Below are 25,516 nucleotides of genomic sequence, written 5' to 3'. Positions count from 1 at the left end.
GTATTTGCTCTACAATGAAGTGTCGGCTTCTGCCACACAACTGCCATACAACAGGCTCCTTCCTGTTGAGCCTCCTCTCCCCACCATCCCACCACTCTGGGTGGTCACAAAGTGTGGGCTGGACTCTCTGTGTTATATAGCATCTTCCCACTAGCTATCTATTGATTTTCAACAAACCCTTCATTAAATTCCCCAGTGAAATAAGGTAGTAAAGTAGATTAAAATGATCAGTTCTTATAATTATTCAGCTTAAATCATTTGTTAAGTCAAACACGTATTAGCTTTTCTGTTCATAGATCAAGAATGGGCAAACTTTGGCTCATGAGTCAAGACCAACCTGCCAACTGTTTGGATAAATAAAATCTTATTAAAGCACAGCCATACCGGTTTGTTTCTGTATTGCCTATGAGTACTCTTCCCACGACAATAACAGAGTTGAGGAGTTGCGACAAATACCATATGGTCCATAAAGTCTAAATGCTTACTATTTTTACAGAGCTTGCCAGCCTCTGCTATAGATGATTAGCATACAGGGTTGTAAGATTTGTCTGCTTTTTAGGTTATTAGTAAGCCAATTATATATGTTCACAGCTGTTTCTTATACTCAGTATACACATTCATAGACATAGTCACACAGTCACAAGAACACAAACGTGCTCTCTAATTTTTTTCCTTAACACTCAAATTGTGCAGACATATAACTATTTCATTATAATAATAAGCATTATCACTTCAGTTCAGTTCAGTCACTCAGTTGTGTCCGACTGTTTGCAACCCCATGGACTGCAGCATGCTAGGCCTTGCTATCCATCACCAATTCCCAGAACTTACTCAAACTCATGTCCATTGAGTCGGTGATGCCATCCAACCATCTCATCCTCTGCTGTCCCCTTCTCCTCCCACCTTCAATCTTTCCAGGCATCAGGGTCTTTTCCAATGAATCAGTTCTTTGCATCAGGTGGCCAAAGTATTGGAGTTTCAGCTTCAGCATCAGTCCTTCCAATGAATGAATATTCAGGACTGATTTCCTTTAGGATGGACTGGTTGGACCTCCTTGCTGTCCAAGGGATTCTCAAGAGTCTTCTCCAATACCGCAGTTCAAAAGCATCAATTCTTCAGTGCTCAGCTTTCTTTATAGTCTGTCTCTCACATCTATACATGACTACTAGAAAAATAATCATTATCACTAGTTCTCCCTAAAATTGGAGATATTCTTTCCCCATAAAATTGACTGAATATACTGAAGATCATTGTACTATGTAAATTTCTAAAAGAGTAAGAAATGTAGAAATGTGTTTACTGCAAAAAATCTCTGAAATGTGCCTTCATATGCGAAGGAAAGTGTCATTAAGTGTCAAATGTTACTAGTACTTTCTTTACAATATAATTCTTTCCTCTCTTAGGGTTATTTTTTCCTAAGTGCTTTTAAATTAGAAAATAATAAGATATTGGATTTGCAAATAAATTTCCCAATGATAGGCATTGAGGTGTTACAAATTTCCAGTAAAAAATCTGCTTTTGCATTTGTTGGATGTTCTATTTTAAGGATGGCATACTATAGAGCTGGCAAATTATGATTACAATTAAATGTTAAATGTTTTGGATTCAGCCAAGCCCATCACTTACATAAACTCAGAATCATTGACGAGGGAAAGACACATTATCATCTGCTTACTGCATACTAATATCACACTCTTTATTCCTTTATATTGTCAATAACCTCATGTTGTAATTTACTTTCTATATTATTCAAGTATAAAATCATTTATTGTTCAATTTATTAGTAAACTGACTCAAGAGCAAATGGTAATCATTTGTTTTTATTTTTTATAAACCTGTCGTGTGTGTGCATGTGTTACTCACTCAGTCGTGTCCAACTCTGCGACCCCATGAACTGTAGCCTTCCAGGCTCCTCTGTCTATAGGAATCTCCAGGCAAGAGTACTGGAGTTGGCTGTCATTCCCTTCTCAAGGGGATCTTCCCAACCCAGGGATCGAACCTGGGTTTTCTGTGTCTCCTGCATTGCAGGCAATTCTTTACCATCTGAGCCACCAGGGAAGCCCTGGTATATATATAGACACACACACATGCATATTTTGCTGAGTATATGAGTATCATGATTTTCTAGATATGTAATCTACTATCAATGTTTTTTTAAAATTTTATTGTGATTTATAGAGCACAATATTATATGCATTGTAGTATCATGATTATATTAGAAATAAAATAGCCAAATTTAATATATCTAAATCTGTATGGAATGTCAGCCTCTAAGTTAGTTAATATTTAATAAGAAAATTTTGCAAAATATGGCAAGGCTATAGAGAAAAACGGACCCTAGTTGATAGGAATGTAAATTGGCACAGCCACTATGGGAAACATTATGGATGTTCCTCAAAAGTAGAACTCTCTATTATATGTTTTAGCAATTCCCCTCCTGAGTATACTTCCAAAGAAAATAAAAACACTCCTTCAGAAAGATACATGCATCCCAGTGTTCTAGCAGGACTATTTATAATAGTCAAAATATTGAAGAAACCCAGTGTCTACCAAAAGATGAATGAATAAAGAATATGTGACATGCATATGCAATGAAACGTTATTTAGATTTAAAAAAATGAAATTCTGTCATTTGTAGCAATGTGGATGGACCGACACAATATTATCCTTAATGAAGTCAGACAGAAAAAGACAAATACTATGTGATGTTACATATGTGGAATCTAAAAAAATGAAACAAATGAATGTATATAGTTTAATATTGGGTTGGTCAAAAAGCTCATTAAATTTTCCCATAACATTTTATGGAAAAACTCGAATGAACTTTTTGGTCAGCCCAATTGAGAGAGATTCACACATATAAAGAACAAACTAGTGGTTACCAGTTGGGAGAGAGAAGGGAGGCCGACCGAGACAGGGATAGAAAATTAAGAAGTACAAATTACTATGTACAAGCTAAATAAGCTATGAGGATATATGTTATACAGTACAAGGAGTATAGCTAATATTTTCTAATAACTTTAAATGGAGTATAATATGAAAAAAATATTGAATCACTACATTGTACCCCTGAAACTATATTGAAAATCAACTATGCTCCAATTTAAAAAATTATAACATGGCAGTCAAAATAATCATCTTAGGAATTTGCATTCTAACTTTGCAGAGTAATTCAGCAGAGAATTACAAAAAAGCATTACAAATAGATTGCTATTCTTTTAGAAGAGATGAGAAGCCCTCTTACACTGCTGCTGGGAATGTAAATTGGCACAACCACTACGGAGAACAGTAAGGAGATTCCATATAAAACTAAAAATAGAGGTACTTTATGATCGAGCAATCTCACTCCTGGGCATATATCCAAAGAAAACCATAACTCAAAAGGGTTCATGCAGCCCCGTGTTCATTACAGTGCTATTTACAATAGCCACGCATGAAGGCAACCAAAATGCCCATCAACAGAAGAATAGATAAAGAAGGTGTGGTACATATAGCCAATGGAATATTACTCAGACATAAAAAGAACAAAATAATCCCTTCCCTCTTAATAGTTCTAGCTCAGACGAAGGAAAAAGCACAGTGGAGGCACTTCCTTGGCAGTCCAGTGGTTAAGACCTTGCACTTGCACTGCCAGAAATGCAGGTTCCATCCCTGGTTATGGAACTAAGGCTAGCCCCAAAAGATAAATAAATAAATTTATATTAAAAATAAATTTTGAACCTCTCAAAAAAAAACCAATGGAATGAATTTTTTTTCCTTCTCTTTTCTGACAGCTCTCTGTCAGATTTGACCTTGGGATATCAAGAGGGAAAGTCTAGAGCAATACTCTTTAGGAAACATTGTAGGCAACAGCAAGTAAAGCTTTCAGTTGCAAGGAACAAAAGGAATACAATTTCTAGCAGCATCATCCAAAATCAAGAGAAGACATGGTTTCACTTTCTGGAAGTGAGTCTGTCCTTTATATTCTAAAGTAATTTTTTTCTAGGAAAAAGAGATAAAACTATATTAATATGAAAAAACTAAGAAAAATATTGTTGATTATGAGGCTGTTACTCTGATTATATTGGAGGCTGCTTTGTTTCTGTTTTCCAGAAAATGCAAGCAGCATTGATCTTTTTATACTTAGTATCATTGGTGGATTAATAAATAGAAACAAATAAGTAATAAAAATAATGTGTTTAAAATGAAACACTAGTGTTTATGCCAAGCAACTCATCTTGCCAATAATCTACGTGAGGACTAATATAAATATTTAGTCATATAAACTGCATGTTTCTATTATTGTGAGCTAAACAACATCAGTGAAGTGAGATGAAAGACCCAAAAGTCTGAGAGTCAACTGACACGGAAATCACATTATTGTTGGGTTTTACCACCGAGTGAGCCGAAAGTTTCATTTAGTTCATTCTGTATGCTGGCGCTAGTAGTGCTTAGTTGTCTTTCAGTTCAGTTCACTTCAGTCACTCAGTCGTGTCCAACTATTTGTGACCCATGGACTGCAGCACACCAGGCTACCCTGTCCATCACCAACTCCTGGAGTTTGCTCAAACTCATGTCCACCAAGTCAGTGATGCCATTCAACCATCTCATTCTCTGTCGTCCCCTTCTCTTCCTGCCTAAAATCTTTCCCAGCATCAGGATCGTTTCCAATAAGTCAGTTCTTCACATCAGGTGGCCAGAGTATTGGAGCTTCAGATTCAACACTAATCCTCCCAATGTATATTCAGGACTGATTTCCTTTAGGATGGACTTGTTTGATTTCCTTGCAGTTCAAGGGACTCTCAAGATCTTCTCCAACACCACAGTTCAAAAGCATCAATTCTTTGGTGTTCAACTTTCTTTATAGTCCAGCTCTCACATCCATACATGACTACTGGAAAAACCATAGCTTTGACTACACGGACCTTTGCTGGCAAAGTAATATCTCTGCTTTTCAATATGCTATCTAGGTTGGTCATAGCTTTTCTTCCAAGGAGCAAGTGTCTTTTAATTTCATGGCTGCAGGCACCATCTGCAGTGATTTTAGAACCCCCCAAAATAAAGTCTGTTACTGTTTCCACTGCTTCCCCTATTTGCCATGAAGTGATGGGACCAAATGCCATGATCTTAGTTTTCTGAATGTTGAGCTTTAAGCCAACTTTTTCACTCTCCTCTTTCACTTTCATCAAGAGGCTCTTTAGTTCTTCACATTTTGCCATAAGGGTGGTATCATCTGCATATCTGAGGTTATTGATATTTCTCCCAGCAATCTTGATTCCAGCTTGTGCTTCATCCAGCCTGGCATTTCACATGATATACTCTTAAATAAGCAGGGTGACAATATACAGCACTGACGTACTCCTTTTCCAATTTGGAACCAGTCTGTTGTTCCATGTCCGGTTCTTAACTGTTGCTTCTTGACCTGCATACAGATTTCTCAGGAGGCAGGTCAGGTCGTCTGGTATTCCCATCTCTCGAAGAATTTACCAAGGTTTGTTTTCCATGAGGAAAACAATAGTTGTCTTTAACTTCATTCAAAACAATTTTGTTGGAATGTATTATGACAGCTTCATATCAGCATGCATTTTTAAAAAATGGTCAAAATTGGTAAATTTTTGTGTAAGCATTTTAATACTGAAGATGGGAAAAGAGCAACATTTTCAGCATATTAAGTGTCATTATTTTAAGAAAAAAATGCACACTGAAATGCAAAAAAAAAAAAAAAAAAAAAAGATTTGTTCTGTTTACGGAGAAGGTGTCAAAAATGTTTTGCAAAGTTTCATGATGGAGATTTCTTACTGGATGACATTTCATGGAGGGGTAGATCCATTGAAATCAATAGTGATCAAATCAGGACATTGAGAACAATCAATGTTATACCATGTGGGAGATAGCTGACATACTCAAAATATCCACATCAAGCACTGAAAATCATTTGCACCAGCTTGGTTATGTTAATCACTTTGTTGTTTGGGTTCCACAAAAGTTAAGTGAAGAAAAGCTCTTTGACTATATTTCTGCATGTGATTCTGTATTGAAACATAAGGAAAATGTTCTGTTTTTGAAACAAATTGAGAAGGGTGACTAAAATTGGATACTGTATAATACTATGGAGCGGAAGAGATTGTGCAGCAGGCAAAATGAGCCACCAACAACCATACCAAAGGCCAGTCTTCATCCAGAAACTGTGATGTGTTGCATATGGTGGGATTGGGAGGAAGTCCCATATTATTAGCTCCTTCTAGAAAACCAAATGATTAATTCCAACAAGTACTGCTCCCACTTAGACCATTGAAAACAGCACTCAATGAAAAGTGTCTGAAATTAGTTGACAAGAAACACATAAACTTCCATCAGGATACTGTAAGACTGCATGTTTCTTTGATGACCAGGCAAAAACTGTTCCAACTTGGCTGGTAAGTTCTGGTTCATCCACCATATTCACCAGACATTGAATCTTTGGATGTTCATTTCTTTTGGTGTTTACAAAATTCTCTTAATAGAAAAAAATTTTAATTTTCTGGAAAACTATAAAATGCACCTGGAATGGTTCTCTGCTCAAAAAGATTAAAGAAAAAAAAAAAGCTTTGGAAAATTAGAATTATGAAGCTGCCTGAAAAATGGTAGGAGGTAATGGAACAAAACAGTGAATATGTAGTTCAATAAAGTTCTTGGTGAAAATGGAAAATGTGTCTTTTAGTTTTACTTAAAAAACTAAAGGAACTTTTGGCCCAACCCAATTTGTTTCCATGTGCATTTTGGCCAGTAAATTATTCATAGAGAGGAATTACTTGTTTTTTATTTTTATTTTTTAATCGTTATAGGACACTCTGGTAGCTCCTATGAGAATGCACAAATTAATGTATAAGATTAGTTTTCAATTTCCTTGTGCTTATAATTTATTTGGGGAAGTAAAGATAACCAATATGAAAAGACCTATAACAAAACTGCCAAATGCTAGTTTCTGAATGGTGAAATCAGAAATTCTGGGAAAACTGGGTGTGAGTTGGCTGTTGAAAATTTGGTAGAATTTAAATTAACAGAAGGTAGAATGTTTCTGGAAAAAGAAAGGACAAATTTTTGTTGGCCACCTTATACTAGATTTTGCCTAAATTGAGAGGGTGTTAATTTAGTGATGTAGTAAAAACTACTAGGGGAAAATTAAAGGGGCTGAGCAAAGATAATTTTTATTCTCATTGAATGTAAGTTTATGAAGTGAATGAAACTATGTAGTTTACTTTCTCATTTATCATTGTATTTAACCATCTGTGGTGTGCTGCATTCCATGGGGTCACAAAGAGTTAGACACGACTGAGCGACTGAACTGAACTAAACTGAAGAACTTTTTAAAGCAATTTTAATGGTATGTGACATCTGCCTAACTCTACAGGTCTATACCCAGAATCCTCCACTTTCTCCCATGCTAACCTCCCCAAAGTCCCAAAACGTACTTTGTTCTTCCTAGCTTTGTTTTGTTTCTTCCTAGCTTTGCTTTTATTTAGGTTATTTTCTTCTTTTAGCCTCTATTGGTCCAACCAAGATGAAACTTTTCTCTGACCCTTTCCTTTCTCAGATGCTAAAGTATATGGGGGTTCTTTACCTCTATATGCTTAAAACACTTAATGTACACTTTAAATATAGGATCTTTTGCACGCTTGTAATTATTGGCTATGCTCAATAAGAAAGGCAGATTTTTTTGTCTTCTGCACTGTTCTATGCCCAACACCTGAAATGGTACTTAAACACAGAAATTTCTCAAAATTCTATATGTCTTGATTGAGGAACATGATTTCTTTGAGGGAGTATTTTTAATCTCTGAAAAGCTAGAAACTGCCATGCAGGTTCAGGTTTGGGATTTGCCTCACAAACATCAGTAAATTGCTGTTAGGTGAATGAATGATTAGAAAGACAAAGAGCTAACTTGAATCACTTGAAAGTACAAATCTAACATTTTGATGGAAAGATCACTAGACTGAGAGTTTAACTGTCAGTTCTAGTATTATTTGACTCAAAATTGCTGAGTTACACTTATCAAGTCAGTGAGGTTATTTGGACATCAGTTTTTCTCATTTGTTAAATTAAGAAACTGGACGTTGTACAACTACGTTACTTGTTAGGAGCTATTGTTACTCGTTCACCCCATACATTCCTTAGCAAAACCTTTGCTTCAAAGGTTGCTTCTTTGCTCCACAAACACGTAATTTAACACCTAATTGTCTCCACATTATAGGAAATGAGAAAACTGTCATGGAAAGGTCATTGAGGAGAATTTATTCAGCACAGCATGGCAGTTTCTGGCTTTCAAGTGCTGCCTGGGATATAATCACTTGTCTAGTAGCTGAGAGGCCCTTCTAAACTTGAGTAGATTTTCCTGACCTATTTAAAACTCACTTAAATTTCTGGCATCTTTTTTGGAACATGGGGACTTAATTTGACATATGTAAATGAGATCTCCTTCACCTGGGTAGTTGCTTTTGCATAACTGTTGGTTTAATAGGCATGGCTTTGAGCATTTCTTTTGTTTAAGTAGAATGCTGAATATAAAGGATAATCTCTTCTATCAAGGACCTAACATTTTAAAGTCCTGTCTACACTAGATCATTACTATAAAGGACAGATATGTAATAGTCTCAGCTCTGAGTTCCACTTTGGGGTGTATGCTGCTGCTGCTGCTAAGTCGCTTCAGTCGTGTCCGACTCTGTGCAACCCCATAGACGGCAGCCCACCAGGCTCCCCTGTCCCTGGGATTCTCCAGGCAAGAACACTGGAGTGGGTTGCCATTTCCTTCTCCAATGCATGAAAGTGAAAAGTGACAGTGAAGTCGCTCAGTGTCCAACTCTTAGTGACCCCATGGACTGCAGCCCACCAGGCTCCTCCATCCATGGGATTTTCCAGGCAAGAGTACTGGAGTGGGATGCCATGGCCTTCTCCAATCGGGTGTATAGGAACTTCTTTACAGAAAATTAAAATTATGCTTGAAGAAATTTTCCAATCCAAACAATGTAACATTTTAAAGTGTTTTAGCATAAATGTTAGTCGTCAGATTGTTGTTGTTGTTCAGTCACCAAGTAATAGCCAACTCTTTGTGCCCCATGGACTGTAGCACACCAGTATTCCCTGTCCTTCACTATCTCCTGGAATTTTGTCAAATTCATGTCAATTGAGTCAGTGGTGCTATCTGACCATCTATTTCATCCTCTGCCACCCCCTTCACCCTTGCCTTCAATCTTTCCCAGCATTAGGGTCTTTTGCAATGCATTGGCTCTTCACATCGGTGGTCTGATAAGCAGTTACTAATTTGTAGAATTCAAAAGTCACTAACATATATTTAAAATGAATAACCAACAAGGACCAACTATACAGCACATGGGAGAAGACTATGGCACCAATACAAAATAAAACATTAAAAATAAAAATAAAAATCACGGACACAGTTCAGTATTGTAAGAAGTCCAGAGATGCATATAATCCACAGCATGCGTGTGTGCTCGGTCATGCAGTCATTTCCAACTCTTTGCAACCCAATGGACTGTATCCCCAGGCTCCTTTGTTCACAGAATTTTCCGGTCACAAGTACTGGAGTAGGTTGCCATTCCTACTCCAAGGGATCTCCCTGACCCATGGATCAAACCCATGTCTGTCTCTTGCATCTCCTGCATTGGAAGGCAGATTCTTTACCACTGCACTGCCTGGGAAACCCATATAACCCACACAAAACAATTATATATGTTCATATTTTTTAGATATGTATAGATGCTGTTTTACAATGGTAAAATACATAATTATTATTAAATCTATAATAGATCTTGTCATCTAATATTTTCTCAAATAGTATGTGGTAAGAGTAAAACCCTCATTTGGAGTACACAAAATGTTTGTTATTCCTAGATAGTCCTTACTTTATTTTAGAGTATTGCATTCATGAGAAAAGTTAATAAATATGAGGATATTTTGCTATGGTCATAATTATATACATGTTATTATATATCAGAGTAAGATAGAATTACAGATTAAGATATACGGCAGTAAAGTGTTATCAAAATAAGAGCAATATAATATACAGGCATACCTCTGAAATTTTGTGGATTTTGTTACAGAGTACTTCAATAAAGTGAATATCGCAATAAAGCAATTTACAAATTACTTTGGTTTCCCAATGCATATAAAAATTATGTTTATGCTGTATTGTAGTCTGTTAAGTACATGATAACATTCTGTCCAAAAAAGCAATGTATATATCTTCACTAAAAATACTTTATTGCTTAAAATTTCTAGCCATTAGTCTGATCCTTCAGTAAGTCATAATCTTTTTGCTGGCACAGGGTTTGAAAATTACAAGAATTACTAAGTGCAACACACAGATAGGAAGTGAACATGAGCTGTTAGAAAAACTGAACCAATAAACTTGTTTGATGCAAGGATGCCCCAAGCCTTCAATCTGTAAGAAGCACAACATCTACAAAGTGCAAAATAACAAAGTAAAATGAGGTATGCCTGTATTGCTACTTGATATTATTTTCACAATTCATATTTCAAAAATATTTCTAAAATAAGGATGTTATAAAATCATAGTATATGGTAGCTTATTTTCTAATATCTAATGTAAAAGCAGTTATTAACTTGTTCATTTTAAAGCAGTCATTTATTTGCTCATTTATTTTAAATTTGCTTGTGTCCAATATGTCAGGATACAGTGATGAGTCTCAGGAATAGAAACCATAACAGTGTCTGCTATATAGAGTAATGTAATCTTAAAATAATTATACCATGTAATACAGATAGCCAACACCTTACAGTGAATGAAGTGCTGTCACCTTGACTTTACCAAGATGAAGAAATGAGATCTGGGTGCATGTAAAAGAAAGCCAGACATTTGCTTTGATTTTTGTTGTTGTGTCACTATAGCATGTTAGTTTATGGCCCCTTGTCAATTTTTCTTGTTTTGATACATATGAACACCGAATGCCTTAAATCTCTAAAATGTCATTTTAAAATATACAAGTACAGTACACAAGCTGTCATTTGATAAATGCATTGTGAACACAGAGCCAGGAACATAACATCTTTCACCATCCCATTTTCCTCACTGCTGATTCTAGGTCCCCTTAGGCAATAAAAGACTCTAGAGATTCCTTAATGGAATACAACTTTAGGTCACAACTTTATTAGCTTAAACAAAGAACATGGAAATTGTCCCCGGATGGATTCACCAAGGCACTAGGCAGCAATGATACCTAATTCCCCCAAGTGATTGTTTGATGTCTCTTTTAAGATAAAATTGCCTTGTACACAGGGAAATGGGCTATCAGTCCTGTCTTACAGTTCTACCCTTGGGAGAGCAGCAGCTACAATATAGTGGCATTTTCAGCAGGGGATTTCAAAACTTAAGAGAAGTGAATTCTGTTTCTTTTTAGGTATTTGTAAGATTGCAAAAGCATAATAATTTACTGTTCTTTCATAAATTAAGAAATTTCTGCTTTTTCTATTTATTTTTCAATTATTCAGTCTTCAATGCACAAAACAGTCACATAACATACTTGTGCATTGGCAAACATGTTCTTTCTTACATTCTTCATGACTTCTCTAGAATTTGATTTTTAAATTGATTAATTTATGCCCAGATTCAACGTGTTCAAATTTGTCTTATTTACCAATCAAGCTCTCCTTAGAGTCCCAGTGTTACTATTTTACCAAAGTTTTATGAAAATTTTGAAAATATTGTCTCCCGCTGCTATGTCTTGTTTTATTCTTGTTGTTTTGTTTCATTTTTAAAATCTCTTCCTCACTCTTCTACTTGGTTGAGGATATTATGGATTCATAGATCATTTTGAGTAGCTACAAGTACATTCTTACCATTTGAGCATAGTTAGTGTTGAGAGGGAGAAGGTGATGGCACCCCACTCCAGTACTTTTGCCTGGAAAATCCCATGGATGGAGGAGCCTGGTGGGCTGCAGTCCATGGGGTCACAAAGAGTCGGACACGACTGAGCGACTTCACTTTCAATTTTCACTTTCATGCACTGGAGAAGGAAATGGCAACCCACTCCAGTGTTCTTGCCTGGAGAATCCCAGGGACGGGGAAGCCTGGTGGGCTGCCATCTATGGGGTCGCAGAGTCGGACACGACTGAAGCGACTTAGCAGCAGCAGCAGCAGCAGCAGCAGTGTTTAGAGGGTGTGTTCAGACCAGGAGAGGTGAGATTATAGACTATTTTTGCGATAAACTAATGATCTTGGGCTTCCTTGGCGGCTCAGATGGTAAAGAATCTACCTGCAATGCAGGAGACCTGGGTTCTATCCCTGGGTCCTGGAGAAGGGAATGGCAACACACTCCAGTACTCTTGCGTGGAGAATTCTATGGACAAAGTAGCCTGGCAGACTATAGTCCATGGGGTTACAAAGAGTCAGATACAATTGAGAGACTAACAGAAATAAACAACGATCTTGAAAATGTATTCTAAATCTTGAAATCTATTCTAAATATTTTGGGTAATTAAAAACATTAGCTCAGTGGATAATTAAGATTTGCAGTTAAGAAAATGCACTGTCAACATTGCTAATACTGTGTTAGGAAGAACAAGAGAGAGATTATATATCAGTTAATCCATGAGAGAAGTAGAAAAATGGCCATCACAAGTAGGGACTGAAAGGAGGAAGTTGAGTGGGAAAATGTTGCATAGGTTGGGTATACAAAATCCTATTTAAAGAAGTAAGCGAAAAAGTAATAGCTATCATTACTTCCTGATTCTTGCTTAAACTCTTGGGCAGATTTTTCGCATTTTCATTAAAAAATGTATTTTAGAGGATGAGATAGATATTTGGATGAAGGAAGGTGATAAATTCTAGTTAGAGGATTTATACTTAATAGTCGTGTGGAACATACAAATCTAAATATTTAGCAAGCAACTAGATATATCTGTGCATTTCATGATAAATTCATTGCTGCTTCAACCTACTGTTATATTTCAGATTATCAAAAAGTCACAGTAAAGATTATATAAGATAATTCAGCTTGATCCAAAGAAAGTGTATGTGTTCCTGTTCTGTAGTACACATCAAAAGAATACATGTGTTTTAGAAGAGCATAATGATTGAAAGTCATAGAAGTCCTCTGATCAGAGAGCCATAATTCTCAAATTTCAGGAGTTTCTGAACACCTGATGCTGATTATTCCAACACCTCACTCACAACCATTGGGATGTCCCAAAACTATTGATGTGTAAAACCAAAAGGAAAACGCTACACTGTAACATGTGATTGATTACCCATGTTTATTAAATTCCTTATTTTCCAAATATATGTATATATATATCACACTAATGGGGTATTTATTGCAGACAAAGTATTTTTGTTCTTTTGTTGTAAAGAGTCTTTGAATGAATAAAAGGAAGGAAACATACTGTGATTTCCCATTGGTGCTCTATTTCCTTGGTCTTCCAGATATATCTATTTCTGAATTCAGCATTGGTGGCATACTTGAAGGAAAGAGCTCCCATCTTGTCATTATGCCGCTTATGAGAAAAATATGTTTAAATTAGACTTGGAAACATTTTTTATGGCTTGTTATTTTTATTAATTTCTAAGATTTATGATTGGAATGTTAAGCTGGGTGTTAATAAAAATTAGATCCTTAACATGTACCTTACTTAAAATATGTAAATCATAAATCAACACTAAAATTCTTGATATCAAAATGATGTTAATATTATAGCAAGCTTCCCAGGTGGTGCTAGTGATAAAGAATCCTCCTGCCATTGCAGGAGATGCAAGAGACATGGGTTTGATCCCAGAGTCAGGAAGATCCTCTGGAGTAAGAAATGGCAACCTGCTCCAGTATTCCTGCCTGGAAAATTCCATGGGCAGAGGACCCTGGCAGGCTACAGTCTATGGGTTGCAAAGAGTCAGACACATCTGAGTGACTGAGCACAAAAGAATATAGCAATAACAGATAAACATATGATATTTCTCTTTCTCTCTTACTTGACTTAATGCCTTCAAGGTTCATCTATGTTGTCATAAATGGCAAGATTTTATTATATAAATAATATTACATATTACAATTTATTTCTCCATTTTTTTCCTCAAGGACACTTAAGTAGTTTTCATCTCTTCACTATTGTAAATAATGTTTTCAGTAAACATGGGTTTATATATGTCTGTAGTGTTTTTGCTTTCTTTGGGTAAATGCCCAGTAGAATTGCTGAATCATATGGTATTAATAGCTCCATTTTTTATTTTTTGGAGTAACTTCCATATTGCTTTTTACAGTGGCTGCACCAGATTACATTCCTCAAACAGTGCAAAAGGATTACTTTTCTCCATGTGCTTGCAAGTACTTATTTCTTGTCTTTTTGAAAATAGCCCTTCTAACCGATGTGAGATGATATCTCATTGTAGTTTTGATTTACATTTTCCTGATAATTAATGATGTTGAGCATCTTATTATGTAGCTATTGGTCATCTGTATATCTTCTTTGTCTATTTAGATCTTCTCCTCTTTTATGTTAAAATCAGATTGCTTGTTGTTTTGCTATTGAGATTTGTTGAGTTTCTTATGTATTTTGGATAGTAGCCCCTTATCAGGTACAGGATTTGCAAATATTTTCTATTTAGTAGATTGCATTTTAATTTTGTTGATGGTTTCCTTTGCCATACAAAAGCTTTTTAGTTTTATATAGTCCCACTTGTTCATTTTTGCTTTTGTTGCTTTTGCTTTTGGTATCAGATTCAAAAAGTTATTGCAAAGACTTATGTCAAGGAGTTTGCCTGACTTATATCTGTGTTCTCTTCTAAGAGTTTTATGGCTAAAGGTCTTACATTCAACCCTTTCACCCATTTTGAGTTAATTTTTGCATGTGGTTTAAAATATGTTTTTTTTTTATTTTGCGTATGGCTAATTTTCCTAACATCATTTTTGTTAAGAGACTGTCCTTTTCCCATTGAATATTTTGGCTCCTTTGTCATGAATTAATTGAACATATATCTGTGTATCTATATCTGGTTCTTTATTCTGTTCCATTTATCTGTGTGTCTGATTTTGTGCCATACTGTTTCCATTACTTTAGCTTTATTCGAAATCAGGGCTTCTGGTGCCTCTAGCTTTTTTTTTTTTTTTCTCTGTCTTTGGATATTACTTTGGATATTACTTTGGATATTCAGGATCTTTTGAAGTTACACACAAATTTTAGGATTGTTTCTTCCATTTCCATGAAAAATGATATTGGTTTTTTGATAGGGGTTGCAATGAACCTATAGATTGCTTGGGGTAGTATGGACATTTTAACAATATTTATTCTTCCTATCCATAAGACTGGAATATCCCTACATTTATTTGTGTATTCTTCAATTTCTCTCATTAATGCCCCCTTTCATTTGTCCCTAGGTATTTTTTAAATTATTTTTTTATTTCTTCTTTGACCCATTAGTTGTTCAGTAATGTGTTAATTTCCACATATTTGTGATTTTTATAGTTTTCTTCATGCAATTAATTTTTTGTTCATACCAGTGTGGTTGGAAATTATACTTGATTTCAGTCTTCTTAAATTTATTAAGAATTTTAAATTGTGGCCTACCATGTGATCTATCTTGGAAAATGTTTTATGTGCATTAAGGAATTTGTATTCTGCTGCTTTTAGATGGAATCCTGTTTAAGTTTCTAAGTTATCTGGTCTAATATGTCATTTCAGGCCTGTGTTTCCTTATTGATTTTCTATCTGCATGATGTATGTAGGGTATTAAGGTCCCCTACTCTTCTTGTGTTGCTATTTATGTCTCCCTTTTGGTCTGTTGATATTTTCTTTATGTATTTAGGTACTCCAATGTTGGACAAATAAAAATTTACAAATTTTATGTACTCTTCTTGGACTGACCCCTCTATCATTATGTAACACTCATCCTTATCTCTTATTACATTTTTGTTTTAAAGTCTGTTTTTTTCTGATGTAAATATAGCTACTCCAGCTTTCTTTTGATTTATATTTACATGGAATATCTTTTTTTCATCTCTTTATTTTCAGTGTACATGGGTCCTTACATCTAAAGTGAGTCTCTTGTAGGCAACATGTAAAAGTGTCTTATTGTTTTATCCATTCAACTCTTCTATGTCTTTTGATTGGAGAGTTCAAGCCACTTACTTTTAAGGTAATTATTGGTAAGTTTGCACTTTATTTTCATTTTTCTAATTGTTTTCTGGCTGTTTTATAATTTCTCTGTGTTCTTCCCTATCCTCTTGCTCTCTTTCTTTGTGGTCTGATGACTTTCTTTGGTGGTATGCTTATATTTATTTTCATCCTTTGTGCATTTACTATAGATTTTTGCTTTGTAGTTACCATAAGGCTTTCATATAATTGTTTATATCTAATAACTACATGATTTTGATCACTTCTAAGGTTCAACATTTTTCTACCCTTTCATTTTTCAAATTGGGTGTCATGTTTTACATCTTTTTATTTGTATATCCTTAACTAATTTTTGTAATGACAGCTATGTTTTACTACTTTTTCTTTTAAAGTTTTCATTCTAGCTTCATAAGTGATTAATTGCTTTTAATATATGTTTTCTTTTTTAGTGAAATTTACTCTTTCCTGTATTATAAGTAGTAACAAAAAAGTTTTTCCATATATTTTTAAAAGCATTATCCATAATTTAAAAAATTGTAAAAATGCAAAAGTCTATTAAACTAGGTGAGTACATTTCTGAAATTTATGGTTCTCTACATATCCTCCGGATAAGATTCATATAAATTGCTTTTCAAATATTATATTAAAATATAAAGAACATAATACATTTTATATTCTTACAGGTATATTTACTTATAAAATAAGACATTTTTATTTTAAATGTAAATGACTACTTTTTCCCCATTTCAATATTTTGTTTTAGATGAACTCTTGAAAATGTTTGACAGACATGTTTGGCAAGTTTTTGCACTGTGTAAACAGGATATCCCCTCACTTTGTGGCTATTTTCTTTTCAAATGCATAGTCGTCTATAACTCAAAAACCAAGCAGAAATGAGATGTATCTGGTTACATTCAATGCCACAGTGCAAATGGATTCTAAAAAAATCTCATCAAATGGGGCAATTCATGTTATGTTTACTACATGAGTAATTATACATAATGCAGATCCCATTTATTTTACAATTTATACTTTTAAACAATTAAAGGGCTTGTCTTTGGATGGTCACTAAAATGTGAAATGAGGTAGTCAAGCTTAACTTAAAAGTATAGCTCAATAAAGTTTATTAATCATTATAGATGAGGAAAACATGGTGAGATATAAATATTTTTGGTAGAAATACCAGAATAGCTTTTTGATGTACCTATTATAGTGAAAGAGAGAAGTTTATGTGACTCTGATTGTGTTCATCCTTTTTTTGCTAGGTACAAGGGACCCACTGGTGAGCAATAACAATGAAAATGTCACACTTCCTGCTTTCTTGTACCTTATAATTCATTGAGAGAGACAGATTTACTAAAAATAATAATAGTTATAATAATGTGTTTCTCAAACAGATTTGATACCAGGGCTCTAAGAGAAAGGACTAACATAGTATCTCAAAATGGTCAAAGGTGTTGTTATAAAAAGACTTCTTTGAGCAAGGAATTCTTATCCAGCTAAGTCAGGTGAAAAGCAGGTTCAAAGACATCTTAGATTCAGGGAAAGTTATATTCAAAGGCTATATTAGGAAAAGTAAGGGTTCAGGAATGGAGGAGGTGACACAGATTAATATTTTCAAAATAAAGTGGCTCATCGTGTCCGACTCTTTGTAACCCCATGGACTCTACAGTCCATGGAATTCTCTAGGCCAGAATACTGGAGTGGGTAGCCTTTCCCTTCTCCAGGGGATCTTCCCAACTCAGGGATCAAACACAGGTCTCCTCCCTTGCAGGTGGATTCTTTACCAACTAAGCCACAAGGGAAGCCCTCAAACTTAATTAATAGATTATATATTATATACCTGCACATGTATGTATATATGTTTGTGTGTATCCTTACCTTATTTTTTATTTAATAACTGAATATTGGAGATGTAATATATTTCAGAACTATACAGTTATTTGAACATATAGTAGTTTCCTCTTTGAAAATTTTTATAATTTAGAATATAAACATAGTTAAGCATTATAGAATTAAATGAGCATATTTAATGTAGCTTGTGTTAGGAGAAAAACACTTTCTAAAGATAGACTTTAAGAGTATTTCTATTTCAATCTGTGAACATGATATTTCTTTGCTTGTGAGGGAGAACATTTTCTCCTTAAATTATATGAATATTAGTGAACCAGAATTTTTTTTTTCTTTATATTTGCAGTCCTTCAGTTCAGTTCATTTGCACAGTAACATCTGATCTTTGTGACACTATGGACTGAACCATGTCAGGCATCCCTGTCTATCACCAATTCCTAGAGCTTGTTCAAACTCCTGTCCATCAAGTTGGTGATGCCATCCAACCATCTCTTCCTCTGTCATTCCCTTCTGCTCCTGCCTTCAGTCTTTCCCAGCATCAGGGTCTTTTCCAATAAGTCAGTTCTTTCCATCAGGTGGCCAAAGTATTGGAGTTTCAGCTTCAGCACCAGTCCTTCCAAAGAATATTCAGGACTTATTTCCTTTAGGATTGACTGGTTTGATCTCTTTGCAGTCCAAGGGACTCTCTCAAGAGTCTTCTTTACCATCACAGTTCAAAAGCATCAATTCTTCAGTGCTCAGCTTTCTTTATAGCCCAACTCTGATATCTATACATGACTACTAGAAAAACCATAGCTTTTACTAGACAGATCTTTGTTGGCAAAGTATTGTCTCTGCTCTTTAGTACACTGTCTAGGCTTGTCACAGCTTTTCTTCCAAGGAGCAAGCATCTTTTAATTTCATGGCTTAATTTAAAAGTATAGCTTTTAAAGTATGGCTACAGTCACCATCAGCAGTGATTTTGGAGCCCCCCAAAAATAAAGTCTGTCACTGTTTCCATTGTTTCCTCATCTATTTACCATGAAGTGATGGGACCGGATGCCATGATCATAGTTTTCTAAAAGTTGAGTTTTAGCCAACTTTTTCACTCTCCTCTTTCACTTTAACCAAGAGGTTCTTTAGTTCTTTGTTTTCTGCCATAAGGGTATTGTCATCTACATATCTGAGGTTATTGATACTTCTCCCAGCAATCCTGATTCCAGTTTGTGCTTCATCTTGCATTTCACATGATATACCCTGCATATAAGTTAAATAAGCAGGGTGACAATATACAGCCTTGATGTAATCCTTTCTTGATTTGGAACCATTCAGTTGTTCCATGTCCAGTTCTGTCTGTTGCTTCTTGACCTGCACACAGATTTCTCAGGAGACAGATAAGGTGGTCTGATATTCTAATCTATTTAAGAATTTTCCACAGTTTGATATGATCTACACAGTCAAAGGCTTTGGCATAGTTAATAAAGCAGAAGTAAATTTTTTTTTTTTTACAGCATTCTGTGTATTTTAATAGCCAAAAATTGTAAACAAGTAAATGTTTTTCTGGAATCATCTTGCTTTTCCTATGATGCAGCAGATGTTGGCAATTTCACCTCTGGTTCCTCTGCCTTTTCTAAATCCAGCTTGAACATCTGGAAATTCTTATTTCATGTACTATTGAAGCTTTGCTTGGAGAATTTTATTTATTTATTTTTTAAACTGCTAACAGCAAATGTTTATTCATGATTGAAGCCGGGAAGAATTTATAAACGCATTTTAATACCTTGCTGATAAAATAACATTCCATCTTTGCAACCTTGTAAGGAATACAGAAGATATTGTAAAGGCTTTGTGTATATCTACTATAACCAGGTAATCAGAACACACATACATCACCACCCACTAGTGTTACCCCATACAACTTTTCAGAAAGGCCATCTTTAAAGCTCTACTGGATAACTGAGTAAATAGAGTCCAAAAGACTGGGGAGAAGGGAAGAAAGAGATGAAAATGATAAGCAGCACACACTTCAAAGCCCACTTATAAGCACACGACATTATGAATATTGAAAAAAAAATGGGGGGGGGGAGGCAATTAAGTATTTTCAGAGAGCGTATTTTGGCAATATTCAACGCATAAGGAGGCTGCGCTTGGGACCATCCACTCTCTCCAGCTTCTCAAAGTGTTTCCTGGCATTGCGAATGTTGATCAGAGTAGCCGCAGAAGGGATGGACGGATCCGACATAACCACCATCACGTACGTGTTTGATGTGAAGATGTCGATGAAAGCAGCGAAGTTAGAATTCCTAACTTCCATGCTCTGGAAAGAAGCAGCCAATTTACTGCAGCTTAGCTTGAACTGCTGAATTATGTTGCTGATCGTCTCGAATCGGTGGACATCACGCTGCTCTTTGCACTGGTAATCGGAGATGACCAAGAACGTGGCTCTTTCGAACAGCAGAACTTCATCGGCCTCAATAATCCGGGCAAAATTCCCGAGATTCATCTCCAGCTGCTGGACATTTGGAATCAGCTGATAGACAATACTGGACCAGGCTTTGTAGAGCGTTTCATCCCAGATGGATGTTCGAAAACAAGCACACTCCAGCGGGCGAGACAAACGCCTCAGGTCTTCCTCTCGCTCTTTAAAAATCAGGTCACGCTGATCTTCCTGAACCAGATCCATCTTGTGCACCAAGCAGAAGATTTTGGCATCAGGAGCGTTCTGGAGGATGGCCTCCAGACACGACTGGTAATAATGCATGTCCTTTTCCAGTTCACGGCTCTCCACGTCGAACACATAAATCAGAACCTCGACATTACGGAAGATGTTGTCTCGCTGGCTGGTGAAGTAATTTTCCATGAAGGTGTCCTGACCGCCACAGTCCCACAGATTCAGCACTAGGTTGCCCAGGAATCGGACGTGGGAGTGCTCCACATTAATGGTGGCACCCAGGCGCCGGGTGTCGCAAGCGATGTAATTGGCAAAGATAATCGACCTCATGCTGGTCTTCCCCGACCTGCTCTTCCCCATTAACAGCACCTTTTTCTTCATGGCTGTATTTGGCATCACCCGCCGGAACTCCAGCGGACTAGGCCTCTGGGCGCGGCCTAACTGCAGCGCAGACGGAGGGAGGGAGGAGCCGGGGATTTCGGGGGCTCAGCCGGCTGGGCCGCGCCTCTGTATACTGGTGAAGCCAAAGGGGCGAACTCGGCGCTGGGAAGGGCCGCGTCCGGTGAGCTCTTTCCCTGGGGAGAGCGCCACAGGGAAGATGGCTGCAGCAGCTCCGAAGAAACCAGCAGCTTCCGGGGAGAGAAGTCTCTGAGCCTCCGCGGCCACCCACTTCCGGCGGCGATCTCGCGAGAACCCGCGCTCTCCAGCGTCGCTGCCGGAAGAGCTTTGAAAAACCGCTCTATCAATGAGACCCAGTACAGACCACCCGAAGGAGAGATTGGAAGGGGAACACAGGACTCGGGTGTTCTATTCTCCTATTTAAACTGAGCTTATGTTATGTTATGTTATGTTAAGTCTCTTCAGTCGTGTCCGACTCTGTGCGACCCCACAGACGGCAGCCCACCAGGCTCCACCGTCCCTGGGACTCTCCAGGCCAGAATACTGGAATGGAGAATTGTAAACATTACATTACTAGCAAGTAAGATGAGTGCAATTGTGCAGTAGTTTGAACATTCTTTGACATCACTTTTCTTTGGGGTTAGAATGAAAATTGACCTTTTCCAATCCTGTGGCCACTGCTGAGTTTTCCAAATTTGCTGGCATATTGAGTGCAGCACTTTCACAACATCATCTTTTAGGATATGAAATAGCTCAGCTGGAATTCCATCATCTCCACTAGCTTTGTTGGTAGTGATGCTTTATAAGGCCCACTTGACTTTAGACTCCAGGATGTCTGGCTCTAGGTGAGTGAGCACACGATCATGGTTATCTATGTCAGGACGACCCTTTTTATATAGTTCTAATGTGTGTTTTTGCCACCTTTTCTTAATATATTCTACTTCTTTTAGGTCCATACAATCTCTGTTCTTTATTGTGCCCATATTTGCATGAAATGTTCCCTTGGATTCTCTCATTTTCTTGAAGAGATCTCTAGTCTTTCCCATTCTATTGTTTTCCTCTATTTCTGTCCCTTGATCACTGAGGAAATCTTTCTTATCTCTACTTGTTACTCTTTGGAACTCTGCATTCAGATGGGTTTATATTTCCTTTTTTTCCTTTGCTTTTTCCTTCTCTTCTTTCCTCAGCTATTTGTAAGTCCTCCTCAAACAACCATTTTGCCTTTTTGCATTTCTTTTTCTTGGGGATTGTCTTGATCACTGCCTCCTGTAGAATGTCACAAACCTCCGTCCATAGTTCTTTAGGCACTCTGTCTATCAGATCTAATACCTTTAATTTATTTGTTACTTCCATTGTATAATCATAAGGGCTTTTAACTAAATAGTCTAGTGGTTTTCCCCAGTTTCTTCATTTTAAATCTGAATTTTGCAGTAAGAAATTCATGGTCTGAGCCACAGTCTGCTCCCAGTCTTGCTTTTGCTGACTGTAAAGAGCTTATCCATTTCAGCTGCAAAGATATAAGCAATCTGATTTCTGTGTTGACCATCCGGCGATGTCTATGTGCAGAATCATCTCTTGTGTTGTTGAAAGAGAGTGTTTCCTATGACGTGCATTCTCTTGCCAGAACTTGTTAGCCTTTGCACTGCTTCACTTTATACTTCAAGGCCACACTTGCCTGTAACTCTAGGTATTTCTTGACTTCCTACTTTTGCATTCCAGTCACCTATGATGAAAAGGACTTCTTGTTTTGGTGTTAGTAGGTCATCATAGAACTGTTCAACTTTAGCTTCTTTGGCATTAGTGATTGTCGCACAGACTTGGATTACTGTGATATTGCATGGTTTGCCTAAATGAACAGAGTTCATTCTGTCATATTGTGTGTGTGTATGTGTGGGCAGTCGTTAAATAAAATCAAAATTATTGCATCTCCATGGCTTCCTTCTTAATTGATTCTTAAAACTGCAAGCAAAGAAGCAAATAGGGTAATTGTGAGATTGCTTATTATTAATTCACTTTCTCCAAAATGAGAGTTTTATTTTTATTTTTAATAGGTTCTTGAAACTTTATTAATAGGCACTTGGAGTCCCAGTTTGAAACTTATGAACTGAAGAGTTTCAGAAAAACCTATAAAAGGTATTATATCATCAAAACCTGCTGTGATTGTTTATCCTTGTATTCTTTCACACCAAATTCATGTTTTCACTTGGAAACAACATTAAAACTAATCTGTTGAATGATAAATGGAACTACCTAGGAAACAATTAAGTCCCAACTATCAAACTTCCGGACTTTTTAAACTCTATATTCTTTTTACTTAATCTTAACAAGTATACATGAAATCTTGTTCATAAAATTTGTCCTACTTACAAAGATTCAATCAATTCACCTAAGAAAGTACACTGTTAATCTGTCTGAATATCCTTAAACTATTAAATATTAAGGCAATTTCTACAGCAAATGTCTTAAATATTCAATCTGAAAGTGGTCAATGTGTTTGATGGAGTATAGAATTAGTTTTATTAAACTATAGAAAAGTAAATGATCTAGTTATTATAAGTGAGATATATAAGACTATAATATTGCTTATTTTATTGTTTATAACTATAATATAATTTTATTATAACTATAATATAATTTTCTGGAGCAGCTGTGAAGAGATACCCCATGTCCAAGGTAAGAGAAACCCAAGTAAGAGGGTAGGTGTTGAAGAGGGCATCAGAGGGCAGACACACTGAAACCAAAATCACAGAAAACTAGTCAATCTAATCACACTAGGACCACAGCCTTGTCTAACTCAGTGAAACTAAGCCATGCCCATGGGGCCACCCAAGATGGGTGGGTCATGGTGGAGAGGTCGGACAGAATGTGGTCCACTGGAGAAGGGAATGGCAAACCACTTCAGTATTCTTGCCTTGAGAACCCCATGAATAGTATGAAAAGGCAAAATGATAGGATACTGAAGGAGGAACTCCCAGGTCAGTAGGTGCCCAATATGCTACTGGAGATCAGTGGAGAAATAACTCCAGAAAGAATGAAGGGATGGAGCCAAAGCAAAAACAATACCCAGCTGTGGATGTGACTGGTGATAGAAGCAAGGTCCGATGCTGTAAAGAGCAATATTGCATAGGAAGCTGGAATGTCAGGTCCATGAATCAAGGCAAATTGGAAGTGGTCAAACAGGAGATGGCAAGAGTGAATGTCAATATTCTAGGCATCAGCAAACTAAAATGGACTGGAATGGGTGAATTTAATTCCGATGACCATTATATCTACTACTGTGGGCAGGAATCCTTCAGAAGAAATGGAGTAGCCATCATGGTCAACAAAAGAGTCCAAAATGCAGTACTTGGATGCAATCTCAAAAATGAAAGAATGATCTCTGTTTATTTCCAAGGCAAACCATTCAATATCACAGTAATCCAAGTCTATGCCCCAACCAGTAATGCTGAAGAAGCTGAAGTTGAACAGATCTATGAAGATGTACAAGACCTTTTAGAACTAACACCCAAAAGTCCTATTCATTATAGGGGACTAGAATGCAAAAGCAGGAAGTCAAGAAACACCTGGAGTAACAGGCAAATTTGGCCTTGGAATACAGAATGAAGCAGGGCAAAGACTAATAGAGTTTTGCCAAGAAAATGCACTGGTCATAGCAAAAACTTCTTCCAACAACACAAGAGATGACTCTGCACATGGACATCACCATATTGTCAACACTGAAATCAGACTGATTATATTCTTTGCAGCCAAAGACAGAGAAGCTCTATACAGTCAACAAAAACAAGACCAGGAGCTGACTGTGGCTCAGATCATGAACTCCTTATTGCCAAATTCAGACTGAAATTGAAGAAAGTAGGGAGAACCACTAGCCCATTCAGGTATGACCTAAATCAAATCCTTATGATTATACAGTGGAAGTGAGAAATAGATTTAAGGGACTAGATCTTATAGATAGAGTGCCTGATGAACTATGGAATGAAGTTCGTGACATTGTACAGGAGACAGGGATCAAGACCATCCCCATGGGAAAAAAATGCAAAAAGAAATGGCTATCTGAGGAGGCCTTACAAATAGGTGTGAAAAGAAGAGAAGTGAAAAGCAAAGGAGAAAAGGAAAGATAGAAGCATCTGAATGCAGAGTTCCAAAGAATAGCAAGAAGCGATAAGAAAGCCTTCCTCAGTGATCAATGCAAAGAAATAGAGGAGAACAACAGAATGGGAAAGACTAGAGATCTCTTCAAGAAAATTAGAGATACCAAGGGAACATTTCACGCAAAGATGGGCACAATAAAGGACAGAAATAGTTTGGACCTAACAGAAGCAGAAGATATTAAGAAGAGGTGGCAGGAATACACAGAAGAACTGTACAAAAAATATCTTCAAGAACAAGATAATCACGATGGTGTGATCACTCACCTAGAGCCAGACATCCTGGAATGTGAAGTCAAGTGGACCTTAGAAAGCATCACTACGAACAAAGCTAGTGGAGGTGATGGAATTCCAGTTGAGCTATTTCAAATCC

The 25,516-nt window shown here is 36.6% G+C and overlaps 2 protein-coding genes across 2 annotated transcripts in view; one reads left to right on the top strand and one right to left on the bottom strand.

Annotated features, from left to right (window-relative positions):
* The window catches only part of ZNF804A (zinc finger protein 804A), a 349,243-nt gene that overhangs the window by 222,004 nt on the left and 101,723 nt on the right, over positions 1–25,516 (top strand). The gene's annotated exons all lie outside the window — the stretch shown is intronic.
* Positions 19,847–20,992, bottom strand: LOC105002895 (ras-related GTP-binding protein A-like). Its single transcript, XM_010859736.1, has one exon. It carries the CDS (start codon positions 20,990–20,992, stop codon positions 20,051–20,053), a length of 942 nt encoding a protein of 313 aa, XP_010858038.1. The 3' UTR covers positions 19,847–20,050.

The sequence above is a fragment of the Bison bison genome, unplaced genomic scaffold (genome assembly GCF_000754665.1).
Source record: "Bison bison bison isolate TAMUID 2011002044 unplaced genomic scaffold, Bison_UMD1.0 scf7180017864459, whole genome shotgun sequence".
NCBI classification, from domain to species: Eukaryota; Metazoa; Chordata; class Mammalia; order Artiodactyla; family Bovidae; genus Bison; species Bison bison.
Note: the sequence above shows the minus strand (reverse complement) of the source record. Positions and strands in the feature narration are given on the sequence as shown.

Bases quoted from the DNA above. Each gene is read 5' to 3' on its own strand.
- LOC105002895 (XM_010859736.1), bottom strand. From the start codon at position 20,992: ATGCCAAATACAGCCATGAAGAAAAAGGTGCTGTTAATGGGGAAGAGC.